Source organism: Mustelus asterias, chromosome 5, assembly GCF_964213995.1.
Source record: "Mustelus asterias chromosome 5, sMusAst1.hap1.1, whole genome shotgun sequence".
Lineage (NCBI taxonomy): Eukaryota > Metazoa > Chordata > Chondrichthyes > Carcharhiniformes > Triakidae > Mustelus > Mustelus asterias.
Window position 1 is genome coordinate 11,468,045 of NC_135805.1, and position 22,582 is coordinate 11,490,626.

Below are 22,582 nucleotides of genomic sequence, written 5' to 3' on the forward strand. Positions count from 1 at the left end.
CATATTCGCATTTAGTGTCAGGAGTTTTGTGTTAAAACATTTTGGGCTGGATCTGATGCTAGGCTGCATGAGCCAGTCGGCATCATTTTGGAGCAGCCTCTCTCACTCTCTGACCCTCCCTCTCACTAACCTTATGGGTCAGTGCCAACCCTCTGATTCATGGTCCGTCCCATATCTTGACCTTCCCACTCTCTGCATCGTGGCCATTTCCTGACCCATTGTGCCAGTCCTCTGGGTTGCTGACAAGCTACAGGATCAGAGGCACTCCAACTCCCTGACGTTCCGGTTGTTGCTGACCATTCCTCTCAGTGTCATAGAGGTTTACAGCATGGAAACAGGCCCTTCGGCCCAACTTGTCCATGCTGCCTTTTTTTTTAAAAACCCCGAAGCTAATCCCAATTGCCCACATTTGTCCCATATCCCTCTATACCCATCGTACTCATGTAACTATCTAAATGCTTTTTAAAAGATAAAATTGTACCCGCCTCTATTACTACGTCTGACAACTTGTTCCAGACACTCACCACCCTCTGTGTGAAAAAATTGCCCCTCTGGACACTTTTGTATCTCTCCCTTCTCACCTTAAACCTATGCCCTCTAGTTTTAGACTCCCCTACCCTTGGGAAAAGATATTGACTATCTACCTTGTCTATGCCCCTCATTATTTTATAGAACTCTATAAGGTCACCCCTCAGCCTCCTACGCTCCAGAGAAAAAAGTCCCAGTCTATTCAGCCTCTCCTTATAACTCAATCCATCAAGTCCCGGTAGCATCCTAGTAAATCTTTTCTGCACTCTTTCTAGTTTAATAATATCCTTTTTATAATAGGGTGACCAGAATTACACACAGTATTCCAAGTGTGGCCTTACCAATGTCTTGTACAACTTTAACAAGACGTCTTGACGTTCATCCCTCTCGCTGTCTTCCCAGCTTACGGCTTACTCCTGAAGTGACTTTTCTTGCCTCTTGCTGCTCATCTCTGAAGCCCAAAAGGAGTGAGGGAGGCAGCAAGTGGTTGGCCTGGCAAGAAGGAGGAAGAGTTGGCAGGCAGATCAGGGAGCTGGTTGTGTGCCAAGTCAAGGGGTCAGAGACCAGAGGGGCTGGGGTGGGGGTTGGCAAGCGGGAGTGGGAAATCATGGAGCAGGCAGTTTGTCGAATTGGGGGGGTCAGGGTGGGGGGTCAGGGGGAAGGCTGTGTGTCCAATTGGAGTGGTCAGGGTGCGGGGTCAGGGGGCAGGCTGTGTGTCCAATTGGAGTGGTCAGGGTGCGGGGTCAGGGGGCAGGCTGTGTGTCCAGTTGGAGTGGTCAGGGTGCGGGGTCAGGGGGCAGGCTGTGTGTCCAATTGGAGTGGTCAGGGTGCGGGGTCAGGGGGCAGGCTGTGTGTCCAGTTGGAGTGGTCAGGGTGCGGGGTCAGGGGGCAGGCTGTGTGTCCAGTTGGAGGGGTCAGGGTGCGGTGTCAGGGAGCAGGTTGTGTGTCCAGATGGAGGGTCAGGAAGCAGGAGGGTTGGCAAGGCGGGGAGAGATCAGGGAGCAGGATTTTAAAAAAATTAATTCACAGAATGTGGGCGTCACTGGCTGGGCCAGCATTTATTACCCATCCCGATGCCCACCATAGGACATTTAAGAGTCAACCACATTTCTGTGGATCTTGCGTCTAATGTAAACCAGACCAGGTAAGGGTAACAGATTACCTTCCCTAAAAGCCACGAGTGAACCAGATGGTTTTTACAACAATCATTTCATGGTCATCATTGGGCCATTTTAAAAATTCATTTTACGGGATGTGGGCATCGCTGGCTAGGGCAGCATTTATTGCCCATCCTTAGTTGCTCTTCAGAAGGTGGTGGTGAGCTGTCTTCCTGAACTGCCGCAGTCCCTGAAGAACAACAAAGAACTACTAAGAAAGCGATAAAGAAAGGAAAGATAGATTATGAAACTAAACTAGCACAAAATATAAAAACTGATAGTAGAAGGTTTTACAAATATATAAAAAGGAAAAGAGTAGCTAAAGTAAATTAGAAGATGAGAAGGGGGATTTAATAATGGGAAACGAGGAAATGGCTGAGGCCTTAAACAAGTTTTTTGTGTCAGTCTTCACAGTGGAGGACACAAATAGCTTACCGAAAATTGATGGTCGTGGGACTGTAGGGGATGAGGTCCTTAAAATGATTACTATTACTAAAGAGGTAGTGCTTGGTAGGCTAATGGGACTAAAGGTAGACAAGTCCCCGGGCCCGGATGGAATGCATCCCAGGGTACTGAAAGAAATGGCAGAAGTAATTGCGGATGCGTTGGTTGTAATTTATCAAAATTCGCTGGACTCTGGGGAAGTGCCGGCTGATTGGAAACCAGCTCATGTGACGCCACTGTTTAAAAAAGGAGGTAGACAGAAGGCGGGTAACTACAGGCCGGTTAGCTTAACATCCGTAGTTGGGAAATTGCTGGAATCCATCATTAAAGAAGAAATAGCAGGACACCTGGAAAAAAATGATTTGATCAAGCAGACGCAGCATGGATTCATGAAGGGAAAGTCGAGTTTGACGAATTTACTGGATTTTTATGAAGATGTGACTAGTGCGGTTGACAGAGGGGAACCGGTGGATGTGGTGTTTTTGGATTTCCAGAAGGCATTCAATAAGGTGCCTCACAAAAGGTTGCTGCAGAAGATTGGGGCACATGGAGTTGGGGGTAAAGTGTTAACGTGGATTGAGGATTGGCTATCTAACAGGATGTGGAGATGCCGGCGTTGGACTGGGGTAAACACAGTAAGAAGTTTAACAACACCAGGTTAAAGTCCAACAGGTTTATTTGGTAGCAAAAGCCACACAAGCTTTCGGAGCTCCAAGCCCCTTCTTCAGGTGAATTCCCACTCACCTGAAGAAGGGGCTTGGAGCTCCGAAAGCTTGTGTGGCTTTTGCTACCAAATAAACCTGTTGGACTTTAACCTGGTGTTGTTAAACTTCTTACTGTATCTAACAGGAAGCAGAGAGTTGGAATAAATGGATGCTTTTCTGGTTGGCAGTTGGTGACTAGTGGCGTGATCGGTGCTGGGGCCTCAACTGTTTGCCATATACATAGACGATCTGGAGGAGGGGACCGAGTGTAGGGTAACAAAGTTTGCGGATTACACAAAGATGAGTGGGAAAGCGAATTGCGTGGAGGATGCGGAAAGTCTGCAGAGAGATTTGGATAGGCTAAGTGAGTGGGCGAGGATCTGGCAGATGGAGTATAACGTTGACAAGTGTGAGGTTATCCGCTTTGGAAGGAATAATAGTAAAATGGACTATTATTTAAATGGTGAAAAATTACAGCATGCTACTGGGGGTCCTTGTGCATGAATCGCAAAAACTCAGTTTGCAGGTGCAGCAGGTGATCAAGAAGGCAAATGGAATGTTGGCCTTTATCGCGAAGGGGATGGAGTATAAAAGCAGGGAGGTCTTGCTGCAATTGTACAAGGTACTGGTGAGGCCGCAACTGGAGTACTGTGTGCAATTTTGGTCCCCTTATTTGAGGAAGGATGCATTGGCCTTGGAGGGAGTACAGAGAAGGTTCACCAGGTTGATACCAGAGATGAGGGGGTTAGCTTATGAGGAGAGATTGAGTAGATTGGGCCTGTACTCGTTGGAGTTTAGAAGGCTGAGGGGAGATCTTATAGAGACATATAAGATAATGAAGGAGCTCGACAGGGTAGAGGCAGAGAGATTCTTTCCACTTAGAAAGGAAACAAGAACTAGAGGACACAGCCTCAAAATAAGGGGGAGTCAATTTAGGACAGAAGGAGGAACTTCTTCTCTCAGAGGGTAGTGAATCTCTGGAATTCTCTGCCCATTGAAGCAGTGGAGGCTACCTCGTTAAATATGTTTAAGTCACAGGTAGATAGATTTCTGATCAATAAGGGAATTAAGGGTTATGGGGAGCGGGCGGGTAAGTGGAACTAAACCACTATCAGATCAACCATGATCTCATTGAATGGCGGGGCAGGCCCGAGGGGCTAGATGGCCTACTCCTGCTCCTATTTCTTATGTTCTTATGTTCTTAAGTGTAGGTACACCCACAGTGCTGTTAGGGAGGGAATTCCAGGATTTTGACAGTGAAGGAATAGTGGTAGCTGATAGTGGTTGTGGGTAAGGAAAGTGCTCTGATGGAACCTTAGTGAGTTTCTACAGGGCACCTTGTAAATGGTACACACAGCTGCTTGTTTGTGGTGGAGGGATTGAATGTTTGCGGAAAGGGTAGCAATCAAGTGGGTTGCTTCATCCTGGATGGTGTCAAGTGTTGTAGGGAAAAATCCCTTGTACCAGTGCATTCAAGGAGGTCGAGTCGCAAGGCAAGGTTCAAAGCGTTTCTCTTTATTGTACAATTACTGTGATCCCAGGGAGACCCCCGTAGCCAGCTTAGAAACAGTGGCTTGGCCACGTTGATCTCAATAGTTACACATTCACTCTCGATATTTATAGGAATCCAAATTCGAGCGGGAACATTTGCTCATACATTTTACAATACCTAAAAAGTGGCGGGATTCTTTAATTGCTGCCCTGAAGATTTGGCGGGCAGTTTCGATTGGAACAGATTAACACTAAGAATATGTATCCTATCCGGTCAGGAAGTTCCCTGGTAGACTTTGTCAATTTGCATCTGTATGGTGTGTGTCCGTGTTAATGGGACTGTCTGTTCTTGCCCCGGTGTTTTAATGAGTTTCCCATTATCCTCTCGTTGTGTCCCCTTATTTAAATCGACCTCTGATGTTTTGTGTCTGTATTCTATGCTTGCGAGATTAGGTGTTAATGTCATTTTGTCCTGCTGTGTGTAGGGGGATTTAATCTAATCTTTTACTCTTTTTATCTTGGTTTATTAAGTTTCTTTGCCTGCCTTGGCCATTTTATTCCCATACTATTTTATTTACAGTACAGTTGTGCCATATATCCCACTGCCAGGTCTTGACTCGCAGATATCCCGATCTTCTGGCCAAGGGCCGTTTTAAAATGCGGCTTCGTGCTGTTGCTGGGCAGAATAAGGATCTTCCATTGGCTTTGAATTAAAGGTCTCTCAGCTGTGCAGAGGGGGATTTAAACGAATGTCCATTCGGGTGTTCCCCTCTGCATTGTGGGCACGTTATGAATGGTGCCATCAGTCCAATAAATGAATATGTTTAATGAGGTGAATATTGATGAGATAATAACAAAAATATGGCTTTGGAAAATGGCCTACTTCACAAGCTTATATAGTGTTGTTGGAGCTGCACCCATCCAGGCAAGCGGAGAGTATTCCATTATAGTCCTGATTTGTGCCTTGTAGATGGTGGACAGGTGACTTGGTGAGTCAGGAGGTGGGTTACTCAATGCAGAATTCCTAGCCTTTGACCTGTTCTGGTAGCCACAGTATTTATATGCCTAGTCCAGTTCAGTTTCTGGTCAATGGTGTTGTGAAGTTAGTGTTTCTAAAATTATTTTTAAAATGTAAAAGTGCTAAGAGTTGTAAAATTTACTGTTTAAAAGGTGGTTTTATTTTATCTGCACTAAAGAGCTGCAGGTGCATCCGGTACAGACTGAAACAATGTATCAGAGGCAAAAACAACAGGGTTGCTTTGTTAACAGGCTTTAGGCATTTGAATCAGAACATGTTTTTGAATTTTAACCGATCAACTTAAAATAGGCATTTGAATAGCAGCAGCCTATCAGATTTGAATTTGATGTTTTGATAACCTGTAAACCAAGCCTATTATGCAAATTGTGGTATGTCATCAGGGATCTAAAACCAGCTCCCAGCTCCAGAAAACTGCCAGAAGACCACCTGCCAGCGACTGGCACAGATCATAGAGAGAGAGACACACACACATAGACAGCAACTCTCTGTCAGTGTAACAGCCACATTTATATCTTAAAAGAAAGCCTAATCTCAATCGTAAGGGTACCAAAAGAAGATAGCAAAGGCAGAAGAAATGAGCAAAGAAGAAAGAAGGTCCCGGAAGATGACAAACCTGATTGCATTTTGAGTATGACTAAAAATGCTTTTTTTTTGTTAATCAATTGTAATTGTAATTATCTAAACAACATTCCATTGGAATAGTGTTATATTCAATTTGTTAATAGTTTAGTTAACCTGTTTACTGTTAGTTAGAAGAATAAGGTGTTACTTGTTGATTTTACAGAGAGAGTCTCAGGTAGTTATTTTGATTTGACCACTAAAAGCTGTTGAAGGGCAGATAATCCCCTTCTCACACCCTTTTTAACAGATTATGAAGGGAGGTACTTCTCTTTGAGTGGTTGAGTGTTAGTTCTCATGGAGGAGATCAACCTCCCCTTCATAACAATGGTAACCCTCAGGATATTGATAGTGGGAGATTCAGCGATGGTAATGCCATTGAATGTCAGGGGGCGATAGTTAGATCCTCTCTTGTTGGAGTTGGTCATCGCCTGGCACTTGTGTGGTGCAAATATTACTTGCTACTTGTCAGCCCAAGCCTGGATATTGTCCAGGTCTTGCTGCAGTTGGACATGAAGTACTTCAGTATTTGAGGAGTCGTGAATTATACTGAACATTGTGCAGTTATCAGCGAATATTACCACTTCTGACCTTATGATGGAAGGGAGGTCATTGATGAAGCACCTGAAGATGGTTGGGCCTAGGACACGACCCTGAGGAACTCCTGCAGTGATACCCTGGAGCTGAGATGATTGGCCTCCAAGCACAATAACCATCTTCCTTTGTGCCAGGTATGACTCCAACCAGCAGGGGTTTTTTCCCTTGATTCCCATTGACAGTTTGCTAGGGCTCCTTGATGCCATACTTAGTGAAATGCTGCCTCAATGTCAAGGGCAGTCATTCTCACCTCACATCTAGCATTCAGCTCTTTTGACCATGTTGGAACCAAAGCTACAATGAGGTCAGGAGCTGAGTGACTCTTGCAGAACCTAAACTGAGCGTTTGTGAGCAGGTTATTGATGAGTAAGTGCCACTCGATAGCACTGTTGATGAACCCTTTCATCACTTTACTGATGGTCAAGAGTAGACTGTTGGGGCAGTAAATGGCCAGGTTGGATTTCTCCTGTTTCTTGTGTGTATGACATAGCTGGGCAATTTTCCACATTTCTGGGTAGATACCAGTGTTGTAGCTGTATTAGACCAGCTTGGCTACAGGTGCAGAAAGCTCTGATTTAATATATTATTGTCACATGTATTAGCATACAGTGAAAAGTATTGTTTCTTGCATGCTATACAGACAGAGCATATTGTTCAGAGAGAAGGAAACGAGAGAATTCAGAATGTAGTGTTACAGTCATAGCTAGGGTGTAGAGAAAGATCAACTTAATGCACAGAAGGTCCATTCAAAAGACTGGCGGCAGCAGGGAACTGAGGCACCCCCTCCCCTCCCCTTTGGGGGTTGGGGGGGCCTCAATGGCCTCTGCCCCCACCAACAAGGTCATCACACCTGGTCACCATTGATGGGGACCAACTTTAATCCCCACTGGTGGATTCTCTGGTGGAAACCTCTCCCAGCTCGGACAGAAACATTAGCGAGTCCAGACAATACCATCCTGGGTTCGTTAATGACATAGAAATTGGAATTTCAATATTGTAATCAGCCTCATGCTATTTCCCTCGCGAGGCTGATTACACCATAAAAACATGGCCGTGGAAAGTCACGATTGGCTGGATGCCAGTCGCGAATCCCACTACAACTCCCTGCTGACATTTCCCAGCCTGCTTTGCTACTGAAACAGCACAGTGGGCCAGGAAAATCATGTCCAAGATCTTGCATCAAGAATTCAGGGAGCTAGGCAGTAGATTATAAAGCAGGATCTCAATGGTTGTAATCCCTGGATTACTCCTGCTGCAAACGTGCTACCGAGTATTGAAATAGAAAAATAGGACAGATGAATGCATGGCCCAAGAGTTGGTAGCCACATTACTGGGGTGTATGATGGGCCCTCAAAGAGTCAGCAGGAAATAGAGGAGCAAATATGTAGACAGTTCACAGAGGTGTGTAAGAGTAATAATCAGGTAATTATACAAGGGGATTTCAACTTTCCCAACATAAATTGGGAGAGTCATAGTGTTAAGGGCTCAGAGTGGGTGGATTTCTCAATGTATCCAGGGGAGTTCTATGTATCAATATGTAGAAGGCTCAACAAAGGATGGCGCAGTGCTGGATCTGGTTCTGGGGAAGGAAGCAGGACAAGTGTTCAATGAGGCAGTGGGGGAGCATTTTAGGGATAATGAGCACAACAAGTTACAACATAAATTTGTTACAGACAAGGAGAAAGATGGCCTGCAAAAGATGGTTTCGGATTGGGGAAAGGCAAATTTTATTAAAATGAGGCCGGATCTGTCCAAAGTTGGTTAGGACAATTCAGGACTGGATAAGGAAGAACAGAAACACTTTTAGCATGTCCAAAGGGACATCACAGACGTCAGATTGGCCTTCTTGAAAGTTAACCCACGGAAAGTGACTGGTCCAGACGAGCACTCAGATCCCGCGTGGACCACCTGGTGAAGGTATTTGCAGATATCTTGAACCTCTCCTTACACCAATCTGAGGTCCCTACCTGCTTCAAGAAGATGACCGTTAAGGCAGAACCCTTAAGAGTACTGATAGGCAAAGGGATCTGGGTGTACAGGTACACAGGTCACTGAAAGTGGCAATGCAGGTGGAGAAAGTAGTCAAGAAGACATATGGCATGCTTGCCTTCATCGGCCGGGGCATTGAGTTTAAAAATTGGCAAGTCATGTTGCAGCTTTATAGAACCTTCGTTAGGCCGCACTTGGAATATAGTGTTCAATTCTGGTCGCCACACTACCAGAAGGGTGTGGAGGCTTTGGAGAGGGTACAGAAAAGATTTACCAGGATGTTGCTTGGTATGGAGGGCATTAGCTATGAGGAGAGGTTGGAGAAACTCGGTTTGTTCTCACTGGAGCGATGGAGGTTGAGGGGAAGACCTGATAGAAGTCTACAAGATTATGAGAGGTATGGACAGAGCGGATAGTCAGAAGCTTTTTCCCAGGGTGGAAGAGTCAATTACTAGGGGGCATAGGTTTAAGATGCGAGGGGCAAGGTTTAAAAGAGATGTACGAGGCAGATTTTTTACACAGAGAGTGGTGGGTGCCTGGAACTCGTAGCCTGGGGAGGTAGTGGAAGCAGATACGGTAGTGACTTTTAAGGGGCGTCTTGACAAGTACATGAATGAGATGGGAATAGAGGGATATGGTCCCCGGAAGGGTAGGGGGTTTTAGTTAAGTCAGGCAGCATGGTCGGTGCAGGCTTGGAGGGCCGAATGGCCTGTTCCTGTGCAGTAATTTTCTTTGTTCTTTGTTCTAGCCCTGTACCAAGGAAAAGCCAGGCAGCGTGCATTAATGACTATCGCCGTGTAGCTCTGACATCCATCATTATGAAGTGCTTCGAAAGGTTAGTCATGGCGCGCATCAACTCCAGTATCCCAGATTGCCTGGGTCCACTATGCTTGCCTACCGCCACAACAGGTCCACAATAGACGCCATCTCCCTGGCCCTACACTCAACCCTGGAACACCTGGATAACAAGGACACTTATGTTGGACTCCTAATACAGCTCAGCCTTGAACGCCATTATCGCATCAAAGCTCATCTCCAAACCCCATGGCCTAGGGCTTCAGTCCTCCCTCTGCAAGTGGATCCTAGACTTCCTAACCCACAGACCACAATCAGTAAGGATAGGCAACAACACCTCCTCCACAATCATCCTCAACGCCAGTGCCCCGCAAGGCTGTGTCCTCAGCCCCTTACTATACTCCTTGTACATTTATGAATTTATTGCCAAATTCTGCTCCAACTCCATTTTAAGTTTGCTGATGATACCACTGTAGTGGGTCGGATCTCAAACAGTGACAAGATGGAGGACAGGAAAGTGGTGGGCAATCTGGTGAAATGGTGCGATGACAATAATCTCTCCATCAATGTCAGTTAAACGAAGGTAATTGTCACCGACTTCAGGAAGCATAGTGGAGGACATGACCCTGTCTATATAAATAGTGATTAAGTGGAAATGGTCGAGAGCTTCAAGTTTCTAGGTGTCCAGATCACCAAAAATCTGTCCTGGCCCTTCCATGCTGTCACTATAGTTAAGAAAGCCCACTGACACCTCTAATTTCTCAGGAACCTAAGGAAATTTGGCATGTCAGCTACAACTCTCACCAATTTTTACAGAAGCACCATAGAAAGCACCCTTTCTGGATGTATCACAGCTTGGTATGGGTCCTGCTCCGATCAAGACCGCAAGAAACTACAAAGGGTTATGAACATAGCCCAGGCCATCACACAAACCAGCCTCCATCTACATTTCCCGCTGCTTCAGAAAAGCAGCCAGCATAATCAAGGACCCCACGCACCCCGAACATTCTCTCTTCCACCTTCTTCCGCCGGGATAAAGATACAAAAGTCTGAAATCACGTACCACCCGACCCAAGAACAGCTTCTTCCCTGCTGCCATCAGACTTTTGAATGGACCTACCATATGTCAAGTTGATCTTTTTCTACACCCTAGGTACGGCTGTAACACAATATTCTGCACCCTTTCCTTTCCTTCTCCCCTATGTAATCTATGAACGGTATGTTTTGTCTGTATAGCACGCAAGGAACAATATTTTTCACTGTATCACAATACATGTGACAAGGGAGCAACTGCGGCCCTAGACGAATATAGGAAGTGCAAGTGGGAACTTAAGAAAAAAGTTACAAGAGGAGAAAGGGAGCATGAAAAAGGACTTGCAAACAAGATTAGGGAGAATCCCAAGATATTTTATCAATACATTAAAGGGAAGAGGTTAACTGGGGAAAGAGTAGGCCCCATTAGAGACCATGGGGACGATGTGTGTGTGAAGCCACAGGACTTTGGAAGGGTGTTAAATGAATACTTCTCTTCGGTCTTCACTTAGGAAAAGAGAACGTAGGAACAAAATTCAAGAAAAGGGACTGGGGAACTTGCACAGTTTGACATTGGAAATGGGGAGGTAGTGGAGGCCCTGATGGGCTTAAAAATTGACAAATCTCCAAACCTGAATGAATTGCATCCCAGGCTGCTGTGAAAGGTGAGGCAGGAAATTGCAGGGGCTCTGACACAAATTCTTAATTCCTCTCTGGCCACAGGACAGCTAATATGGTTCCACTTTCAAGAAGGGTGGTAGAGATGAACCAGGAAAATACAGACCAGTGAGTCTCATGTCACTGGCAGGGGAACTATCGGAGAAAATTCTGAAGGAGAGAATTAATATCCACTTGGAAACGCATGTGTTAATTAAGGATAGACAGTATGACTTTGACAGAGGGAGGTCATGCCAACAAATGTGTTAGAATTTTTTGAAAATGTGACCAAGTGTTTGGATGAGAGAAGTTCAGTTGATGTAGCTTATATGGATTTTAGCAAAGCTTTTGACAATGTCCCACATGGGAGACTAATTGAGATAGTTAAAGTACAAGGAATTCAGGGAAACTCGGCGTGACAGGTCTGAAAGTGGCTTCGTAATTGGACACAAAGGTAGTCGTAGAAGGCTGTTTGAGTGACTGGAGTCCAGTGGTGTACCACCAGAATCAGTACCCTTGTTGTTTATCATATATATTAACAATATAGATGAAAATTTGGGGAAAATGTTATGCAATTTTGCAGACAACACCAAGATTGGTAGAGTGGCTAATAGTGAAGGAGATGGTCATAGGTTACAGGAAGATATAGATGGGTTGGTCAGATGGGCAGAGCAGTGGCAGATGGTATTTAACACTGATAATTGCGAGGTGATGCACTTTGGAAGAAGAAACAAGATGAGGGAGTATTTAATGAATGGCAGGACACTGGGAAGCTCAGAGGAACAGATGGATCTTGGGATACTTATTCAAAGATTTCTGAAGTCACCAGCACAAATGAATAAGTTGGTTAAGAAGGTATATGAGACACTTGCTTTTATTGGTCGTGCATAGAGTTTAAGAGTAAGGAGGCAATGTTGGAGTTGTACGGAGCATTGGTAGCACTGGAGGGGGTGCAGAGCAGTTTCACCAGGATGTTGCCTGGGATGCAGCATTTGAGCTATAAGGAGAGACTAGATAGGCTTTGATTGTTTTCTTTAGAGCAGAGACGGCTGAGGGGAGACATGATTGAGGGGTGTAGGATTATAAGGGGGTTGGACAGGTGAGTAGGGAGCAGCAGGTTGAGGGGTCAATCACCAGAACACATAGTTTTAGGGTAAGGGGCAGGAAATCCAGAGGGGATTTGAGAAAAAATAATTCACTCAGAGGTTGGTGGGAACCTGGAATGCACTGCCTGGGAACGTGGAAGAGTAAGAAGTCTAACAACACCAGGTTAAAGTCCAACAGGTTTATTTGGTAGCAAAAGTGACTAGCTTTCGAACTCCCACCTACCTGACGAAGGGACAGCCTGTTCCGAAAGCTAGTGGCTTTTGCTACCAAAGAAACCTGTTGGACTTTAACCTGGTGTTGTTAGACTTCTTACTGTGTTTACCCAAGTCCAACGCCGGCATCTCCACACCATAACGTGGAAGAGGCCAGAAACCTTACAACCTTTAAAAATATTTGGATGAGCACTTCAAATATCATAACATTCAAGGATATGGGACAAGTACAGGAAAATGGGATTAGCATGTATTTAGTGGTAGTCATTGTTGGTGCAGACTCGATGGGCCTTTTCTGCGCTGTATAAGTTTATGACAGTCTCTGACATAAGTGCTGTAAACTACAGGGCTATGGGCTGGGTGCAGGAAGATGGGATTAGGAAGGGCACCTGGGTGTCCTCAGGCTGGCATAGACAAGATGGGACAAATGGACTCCTTCTGTGCTGTAACTTTTCTATGTTTCTTACCTCCCCCAGAGGCCATTGTTTCCAGGACTGTCATTGACCTCATCATCTCCTCCAGAGGTTTTCCTTCCACAGCTTCCAACCTCATAGTCTCCTAACCCCAGATAGTCCACTTTACCTCCTTCCCAAAATCCACAAACAGGTCAATCCTGGTAGGCCCATAATGTCAGCCTGTCCCATCTCTGCTGAACTAATTTCTTCCAATCTTGACACCATTCTCTCTCCTCTTGTCCAGTCCCTTCCCATCTATAATCTGCAATTCTTCTGATGCCCTACATCATATCAACAGCTTCCAGTTCCCTGGCCCAAACGGCCTCCTCTTTACCATCGCTGTCTAATCCCTGCACATCTCCATTCCCCACCAGAATGGCCTGAGAGCTCTCCACTTTTCCTCGAACAGAAGCCTGAACAATTTCCATCCACCACCACCCTCCCCCATCTGGCTGAACTTGTTCTCTCACTCAACAATTTATCCTTTAACTTGTCTCACTTCCTCCAAATAAAAGGTGTGGGTATGGGTAACCGCGTGGGTCTTAGTTACGCCTGTCTCTTTTTGGCCACCTCCCACAACTCTTTTCCCAGTACATTGACAACTATTTCATGCTCACATCTAGACCTGGAAAGATTTATCAATTTTGCTTCCGATTTCCAAACCTTTATCGCCTTCACATGATCCATCTCTGACACTTCCCTTCCCTTCCTTCACCTTTCTCTCCATTTCTGGCAATAAACTGCCCACTAATATCCATTACAAGCCCATCGCCTCCCACAGCTACTTCCCACATCCTATAAGGATTCTGTCCCAATCTCTCAATTCCTTTACCTCTGTCGCATCTGTCCTGATGATGCCACATTCAAAAATGGTGCTCCTGATATATCTTCCTTAATCATGGATTCCCACCCACTATGATTGCCAGGGCCATTCGCTGCTGCCAATGTGATCTACTCTAATTGGAGAGACCAAACGCAGATTGGATTTGACTTGACATTAATCATTGTATAGTTAGTTTTTTAACTGCATGTTTTAATTAATAAGGCATATTGCTATTTAATACTGTGAACTATGAACTTCAGAACACCTTTGGTCTGTCCGCAAGCAGGACCCAGACCTTCTTGTCGATTACTTTCAACACAGCATCCTGCTCTCATGTCCACAGGTCTGTTCTTGGCCCAGTGAAGCCAGAGGAACTGGAGGAACAGCACCTGATCTTCGGATTAGGCACTTTGCAGCCTTCTGGACTTAACATTGAGGTCAACACAACCTCAGAGCATGAACTCTCTCCTGCAACTTCATCCCATTTCCATTTATTTTATTTCATTAATTTATTTTTTATTTTCATTTCACCTTTCCACTTTTTTAAAAAATCTCACTTCCCATCTTCCCCTCCCTCCACTCCACTCGGACCACCTGTTAGATGTCTCAGGGTGTCCTTTGACACTCTGCTTACCTTTGCTCTGTCATTTACAAATTCTGATCTCTTCATGTCCGCTATTAGCACCCTCCTTTGCCATGATCACCACCATTATATTCCCTTTGTCTTTTTGTCTATGACATTTTTGTCAATTCCCCCCTCCCATACACAGTATAATCTCATCCTATTTTCTATCGTCTTCAGCTCTGACGAAGGGTAATCCAGACTCAAAATGTTGACTCTATTCTCCCTCCACAGATGCTGTCAAGACCTGCTGAGATTTTCCAGCATTTTCTGTATTTGTTGGGGCTGTTGAATTGTATTGTACTTTATTTGTTCCTTAAAAAAAACTAGGAATTTCAGCAGCAATTGGCCCCGGTACTGGGCAGCACAGTGGCACAGTGATTAGCACTGCTGCCTCACAGCGTCAGGGACCCGGGTTCAATTCCTGCCTTGAGTCACTGTCTGTTTGGAATTTGCATGTTCTCCCCGTGTCTGCTTGGGTTTCCTCTGGGTGCTCCGGTTTCCTTCCACAGTCCAAATATGTGCAGCTTAGGTTGATTGGTCATGGTAAATTGCCCCTACATGTCAGGGGGACTAGCAGGGGTTACAGGGATAAGACCTGGGTGAGATTGTTGTCAGTGTAGGCTTGATTGGCCGAATGGCCTTCTTCTGCAGTGTAGGGATTCTACGATTCTATAAATATTTCATTTAAGGTTTAAAGTTTATTTATTATTGTCACAAGTAGGCTTACATTAACATGCAATGAAGTTACTGTGAAAATCCCCACAGAAACATGACCTATGTCGAGTCTTCAGCACCTTGGGCTGCTGAGGGCTATTGGTTAACAGGTATCTGAGCAGAAACCCAGCAGGCTTGGAAGATAGCATGCCAGGCTTTCATGCTGAAAGCCATCTTCCCGGTCCTGTTTTGCTGGCACAATTGGCTACACAACATTTTTGGGCGCAAAGCCGATTCAAATACTGGCACAGCCATTTCCAGCCTCCTGGATGTTTCCCCCCTCATTGGTGAGGACCAGACGTGATGACCATGCCAGAGGGATCGGGGACCATTGAAGCCCCCGGGTGGTCGGGGGCATAGCCAGGCAGTGCCCTAACTGTACTGGAACAGTGCCAAATGGGGTGGGGCCTGAGAGGGGGTGGGGCTACAACAGGAGGGAGACAAGAGCGAGCTCTGCAGGGGGGAGACCTTACAACACTAGGGAGGGAAGCAAGAGAGATGATTGACAACGAGGGTGTGTGTAGGGAGGGGTGATCGGCAAAGGGGGTTTTCTGCAGAGGGGTGGGCCGCGCAGGGAACTCATCGGGAGGGCCCCGATGCCCTCGTGCTGGTGATCCATGTTGCCATGGGGTTGTTACACAGCCGCCGATGATGTGGGGGGCAGGTGGGCGATATCCGTTGGGGGGGTGGGGGTGGCAGCAGGAGATCTCCTAGTGCACTGGGAGATCAGGGCGCATGTACAATGACACCCTGTGCGGTCTGCAGCCAGCTTCCCCGGCCAGCTTAGGCTGCACTAAATATTAGACTGGCTGTAATTCCAAATTTTCTTTTTCAAATTTTTTTTTCGAGAAGCAACCTAACAGAGATAATTAAAATTACAAAGAGGCCTGTTAAAGTAGATGTGGAGAAAAATATTTCCACCAATGGGACGAAAGCTAGGGGCTTGTCACTAATGAACCCAATAGGAAATTGAGAATAAGCTGCTTTGCCTAAACAGTGGTGAGAATGCAAAACTCACAACAAGGAGTTAAGGGATGCCAGACAAGGGAAAAAGAAGAAAATGCTGAATTTAGATGAAGATGGTGGAAGGAATCTTTGATGAAGCATAAATGCCAGGTTAGACTCATAGGGCCAAATGACCTGTTTGCACTTAAGACTCAATGCAGGGAGATATCAATGGACTGGTCAGATGGATAAATGGATTACAACCGGAGAAGTGTGACATACTGCATTTGGGGAAAGCAAACAAGGCAATGGAATACACAATAAGTGGTAGGATTGTGAGAAGCTGAGGAATAAGGGGACTTGGAATGCACGTCCACAGGCCTCAGAAATTGGCAGAGCAAGTAAGATAAGGCGGGAAATGCAGCGACGATGGGGTACTTTCATTTATTAGCCGAACAGAGATAAGCATGAACTGTTTAGAGCCAGAGCGAGAGTGGTGCATATAGTTCTATTCACTGCATTACAGGAAACATAGAAACTAGAAGCAGGAGTAGGCCATTCGGCCCTTCGAGCCTGCTCCGCCATTCATTTTGATCATGGCTGATCATCAAGTTCAATTTCCTGATATCCCCTTCCCCCATATCCCTTGATCCCTTTAGCCCCAATATCTAATTTCTTCTTGAAATCAGACAAAGCTTTGGCCTTAACTACTTTCTGTGGTAGTGAATCCCACACATTCACCACCCTCTGGGTGAAGAAATATCTCCTCACCTCAGTTCTAAAAGGTTTACCCCTTATCCTCAAACTATGACCCTAGTTCTGGCCTCCCCCACCACTGGGAACATTCTTTCTGAATCTACGCTGTCAAACCCTGTTAGAATTTTATGAGTTTCAATGAGATCCCCTCTCACTCTTCTAAACTCCAGTGAATATAATCCTAACCGATTTAGTCTCTCCTCATATGACAGACCTGCCATCCCAGGAATCAGCCTGGTAAACCCTCGCTGTACTCCCTCTATAGCAAGGACATCGTTTCTCAGATAAGGACACCAAAACGGCACACAATACTCCAGGTGTGGCCTCACCACTGCCTTATACAATTGCAGCAAAACATCCCTATCCCTAAACTCAATACTCTCACTATGAAGGCCAACATATCATTTGCCTTCTTTGCTGCCTGCTGTACCTGCGTGCTTACTTACAGCAACTGATGCACAAAGACTCCAAGGTTTCGTTGAGTATCCACCTCTCCCAATTTACACCCATTCACGTAATAATCATCTTCCTATTATTGCTACCAAAGTGGATAACCTCACATTTATCCACATTATACTGCATCTGCCATGCAGATGACCACACACTCAGCCTGTCCAAATCATGCTGAAGCATCTCTGCATCCTCGTCACAGCTCACCCTCCCACACAACTTTGTATCACTTGCAAATTTGGAGATAATACATTCGGTTCCCTCTTCCAAACCATTAATATATAATGTGAACAGTTGGGATCCCTGCGGTACCCCACTAGTCATTGACTGCCCATCAGAAAAAGACATTTATGACAACTCTTTGCTTCCTATCTGCTAACCAGCTTTCTATCCATCTCAAGACATTACCTGCAATCCCGTGTGCTTTAACTTCACATAGTAGTCTGTTATGCGAGTAAACCTTTTAGAACTGTGGTGAGGAGAGATTTCTTCACCCAGAGGGTGGTGAATGTGTGGGATTCACTACAGTTGTCAAAAGCCTTCTGAAAGTCTAAATAAACCACATTCGCTGGTTCTCCTCGGTCAACTTTACTAATTATGTCCTCAAAAATTCCAATATATTCATCAAGCATGATTTCCCTTTTGTAAATCCATGCTGACTTTGTCTGATTATACCACTACCTTCCAAATGCCGAGTTATGAAATCCTTGATAATAGACTCTAGCAACTTCCCCAGTATCGTTGTTAGGCTCACTGGTCTATTGTTCTTTGTTTTTTCTCTACCTCCCTTTTTGAATAGCGGGCTTTCATTAGATACACTCCAATCTGTAGGAACTATTCCAGAGTCCAAAGAATTTTGGAAAATAACCACCGATGGACCTACAATTTCCAGGGCCACTTCCTTAAATACTCTGGGATGAAGATTATCAGGTCCTGGAGATCTTTCCACCTTCAATCCCATCAATTTCCCCAGAACCATTTCTCTACTAATGCTCCTCACTAAAACATGTTTCTCTCAGCACTTCTGGTACATTATTCATGTCTTCCTTTGTGAAGACTAAAGCAAATTACAATTTTAATTCCTCAGCCATTTGTTTATTCCCCGTTATGAATTCTCCTGTCATGATTGTAAGGGGCCGACATTAGTTTTGTTCAATCCTTTTCTCTTTACATATTGATAGAAACTTTTACAGTCAGTTTTTATGTCCCCTGCTAACTTACTTTCATACTCCATTTTTCCCTTCTTAATCAATCCCTTGGTCCTCCTTTGCTGAACTTTATACTGCTCCTAATTCTCAGGCCCATTGCTTTTTCTTGCCAATTTGTAAGCTTCTTCCTTGAATCTGATACTATCTCCAATTTCCTTTGTAAACCATGGTTTGAACAAAGAACAAAGAAAATTACAGCACAGGAACAAGCCCTTCAGCCCTCCAAGCCTGCACCGACCATGCTGCCCGACTTAACTAAAACCCCCTACCCTTCAATATCCTTCTATTCCCATCGTATTCATGTATTTGTCAAGACACCCGTTAAAAGTCACTATTGTATCTGCTTCCACTACCTCCCCCGGCAGCAAATTCCAGGCACCCACCGCCCTCTGTGTAAAAAACTTGCCTCGTACATCTCCTTTAAACCTTGCCCCTCGCACTTCAAACTAATGCCCCCTAGTAATTGACTCCTCCACCCTGGGAAAGCTTCTGATTATTCACTCTGTCCATGCCCCTCATAATCTTATAGCCTTCTATCAGGTCACCCCACAACCTCCATCGTTCCAGTGAGAACAAACCAAGTTTCTCCAACCTCAACTCATAGCTAATACCCTCCATACCAGGCAACATCTTGGTAAATCTTTTCTGTGCCCTCTCCAAAGCCTCCACATCCTTCTGGTAGTGTGGCAACCAGAATTGAACACTATATTCCAAGTGCGGCCTAAGGTTCGATAAAGCTGCAACATGATTTGCCAATTTTTAAACTCAATGCCCCAGCCGATGAAGGCAAGTATGCCATATGCCCTCTTGACTATATCGACCTGTGTTGCCACTTTCAGTGACCTGTACACTCAGATCCCTCTGAGTGGAGATCCCTTCCTCCTGAGATTCAACAGCTGAGTGGGATGAAGGAGCAACGCTCCGAAAGCTTGTGGCTTGTGTTACCAAATAAACCTGGACTTTAACCTGGTGTTGTGAGACTGCTTACTGTGCTTACCCCAGTCCAACGCCGGCATCTCCACTTCTATGACCATGCCAGTTCTGTATCCATCTTGCCAGCTCACCTCTGATCCCATGCAACTTCACCTTCTGTACCAGTCTGTCATGAGAGATCTTGTCAAAGGCCTTACTGAAGTCCATGTAGACAACAGCCATTGCCCTACCCTCATCACTGTGCTGTAATGTTCTATGTTCTATCAATCATCTTCGTCACTTCCCCGAAAAACTTGATCAAGTTAGTGAGATACGACCTCCCCTTCACAAAACCATGTTGCCTCTCACGAATACATCCACTTATGTCCAAATGGGAGTAAATCCTGTCTTGAAGAATCCCTTTCCAATAATTTCCCTACCACTGATGTAAGGCTCACCAGCCTGTAATTACCTGGATTATCCTTGCTATCCTTCTTAAACAAAGGAATAACATTGGCTATTCTCCAATTCTCTGGGACCTCCCCTGTACATGGTACATTGGCGAGACTATGCAGACGCTATGACAACGGATGAATGAACACCGCTCGACAATCACCAAGCAGAAATGTTCTCCTCCTGTCGGGGAACATTTCAGCAGTCAAGGGCATTCAGCCTCTGATCTTCGGGTAAGCGCTCTCCAAGGCGGCCTTCATGACACACCACGCAGAGTCGCTGAGCAGAAACTGATAGCCAAGTTCCGCACATGAGGGCGCCCTCAACCAGGATCTTGGGTTCATGTCACACTATCTGTAACCCCCACGACTTGCAAAATCTCACTAACTGTCCTGGCTTGAAACAATTCACACCTCTTTAACCTGTGCTTAACCCTCTCTCCACTCACATTGTCTGTACCTGTAAAGAATTGATTACCTGTAAAGACTTGCATTACAACCATTATCTTGTAAATTGAGTCTGTGTCTATGTATGCCCTGTTTGTGAACACAACTCTTCACTCACCTGAAGAAGGAGCAATGCTCCGAAAGCTTGTACTACCAAATAAACCTGTTGGACTTTAACCTGGTGTTGTGAGACTTCTTACTGTGCTTACCCCAGTCCAACGCTGACATCTCCACATCATGACCTCCCCTTCACCAGTGAGAATACAAAGATTTTTCTCAACGCCCCAGCAATTTCCTCCCTTACCTCAGTATTCTGGGGTATATCCCATCAGGCCTTGGGGATTTGTCTACTTTAATTTTCTCAAGAACCCCAATACCTCCTCCTTTTTGATCTCAACATGACCCAAACTATCTATACACCCTTTCCCAGACTCATCATCCACCAAGTCCTTCTCTTTGGTGAATACTGACGCAAAGTACTCATTTAATACCTCGCCCATTTCCTCTGGCTCCACGCATAGATTCCCTCCCCTTTCCTTGAGTGGGCCAACCCTCTCGCTCTTTATATATGTATAAAAAGCCTTTGGATTTTCCTTAATCCTGCTGGCCAATGACTTTTCGCAACCCCTTTTAGCCCTCCTTACTCAAGTTTCTCAGGAACCCCAATTTGGCCACAACCAAACTCAGGAAGATTGTGATCACTTTAAAATGGTACAGAGATTAATGATAATGTTACCAGGAATGGTGAGTTCTAGCTATGGGGGGGGGGGGGGGGGGGGGGAGTGTGGATAGGCTGGATTTATTTTCTTTGGAATAGAGGAGGCTATTGAAGTGGATTCAATTGTGATGTGCAGAATTGAAATACCTATATTGAGTGGATAGGAAGGAACTATTCCCCCCAGCAGGGAGACATAGGTTTAAATTAATTGAAAGAAAGATTAAAGGAGAGTTGAGGAGAACTGGTTTCACCCAATGGGTGGAGGGAGCCTGGAACTCACTGGCTAAAAAGGTTGGTAAAGGCACAAACCTTCATCCTATTTTGAAAACACTTGGAATGCTGTAACCTACCGAGCTACGAAACAGAATCAGGCTCAATTTCCTTTTAACCTGACACAGATGCGATGGACCTCCTATGCTGTAATTTTGTGTTCTGTGTAATTTTTGCTCTTAAACATTCCACAGAAAGAATTCCCTGTTGGACAGTTTTCTCAAACAGGGTAGCTGACTGGACGTACACACCACTGCCATTGTTCATAAGTGGTCAAGGGATTGAATGTTTGTGGAAGGTTTGCAATCAAGCTTTGTCTGGATGGAGGGTCTTGTGTTGAAACTGCACTCATTTAGATAAATGGAAAATATTCCATCACATTCCTGACTTGTGCCTTGTAAGTAGTAGGCAGGCTTTGGAAAGTCAGGAGGCAAGTTACACATACCTGCTGTTCATGGAGTCAGAGAATCCCCATAGTGCTTTGGGTGGCACGATAGCATGGTGGTTATAGAACATAGAACAGTACAGCACAGAACAGGCCCTTCGGCCCACGATGTTGTGCCGAGCTTTACCTGAAACCAAGATCAAGCTATCCCACTCCCTATCATCCTGGTGTGCTCCATGTGCCTATCCAATAACCGCTTAAATGTTCCTAAAGTGTCTGACTCCACTATCACTGCAGGCAGTCCATTCCACACCCCAACCACTCTCTGCGTAAAGAACCTACCTCTGATATCCTTCCTATATCTCCCACCATGAACCCTATAGTTATGCCCCCTTGTAATAGCTCCATCCACCCGAGGAAATAGTCTTTGAACGTTCACTCTATCTATCCCCTTCATCATTTTATAAACCTCTATTAAGTCTCCCCTCAGCCTCCTCCGCTCCAGAAGACAACAGCCCTAGCTCCCTCAACCTTTCCTCATAAGACCTACCCTCCAAACCAGGCAGCATCCTGGTAAATCTCCTCTGCACTCTTTCCAGCGCTTCCACATCCTTCTTATAGTGAGGTGACCAGAACTGCACACAATATTCCAAATGTGGTCTCACCAAGGTCCTGTACAGTTGCAGCATAACCCCACGGCTCTTAAACTCCAACCCCCTGTTAATAAAAGCTAACACACTATAGGCCTTCTTCACAGCTCTATCCACTTGAGTGGCAACCTTTAGAGATCTGTGGATATGGACCCCAAGATCTCTCTGTTCCTCCACAGTCTTCAGAACCCTACCTTTGACCCTGTAATCCACATTTAAATTTGTCCTACCAAAATGAATCACCTCACATTTATCAGGGTTAAACTCCATTTGCCATTTTTCAGCCCAGCTTTGCATCCTATCTATGTCTCTTTGCAGCCTACAACAGCCCTCCACCTCATCCACTACTCCACCAATCTTGGTGTCATCAGCAAATTTACTGATCCACCCTTCAGCCCCTCC

At 45.2% G+C, this 22,582-nt stretch overlaps 1 protein-coding gene across 1 annotated transcript in view; it reads right to left on the reverse strand.

Annotated features, from left to right (window-relative positions):
- Positions 1 to 1,562: 1,562 nt before the first annotated feature.
- glo1 (glyoxalase 1) overlaps positions 1,563 to 22,582 on the reverse strand; it is an 86,476-nt gene continuing 65,456 nt past the window's right edge. The window contains exon 6 of the mRNA XM_078212169.1: positions 1,563 to 1,875. Coding sequence (XP_078068295.1) covers positions 1,769 to 1,875 — 107 coding nt within the window. The 3' untranslated portion in view covers positions 1,563 to 1,768. The remainder of the gene's footprint in view (positions 1,876 to 22,582) is intronic.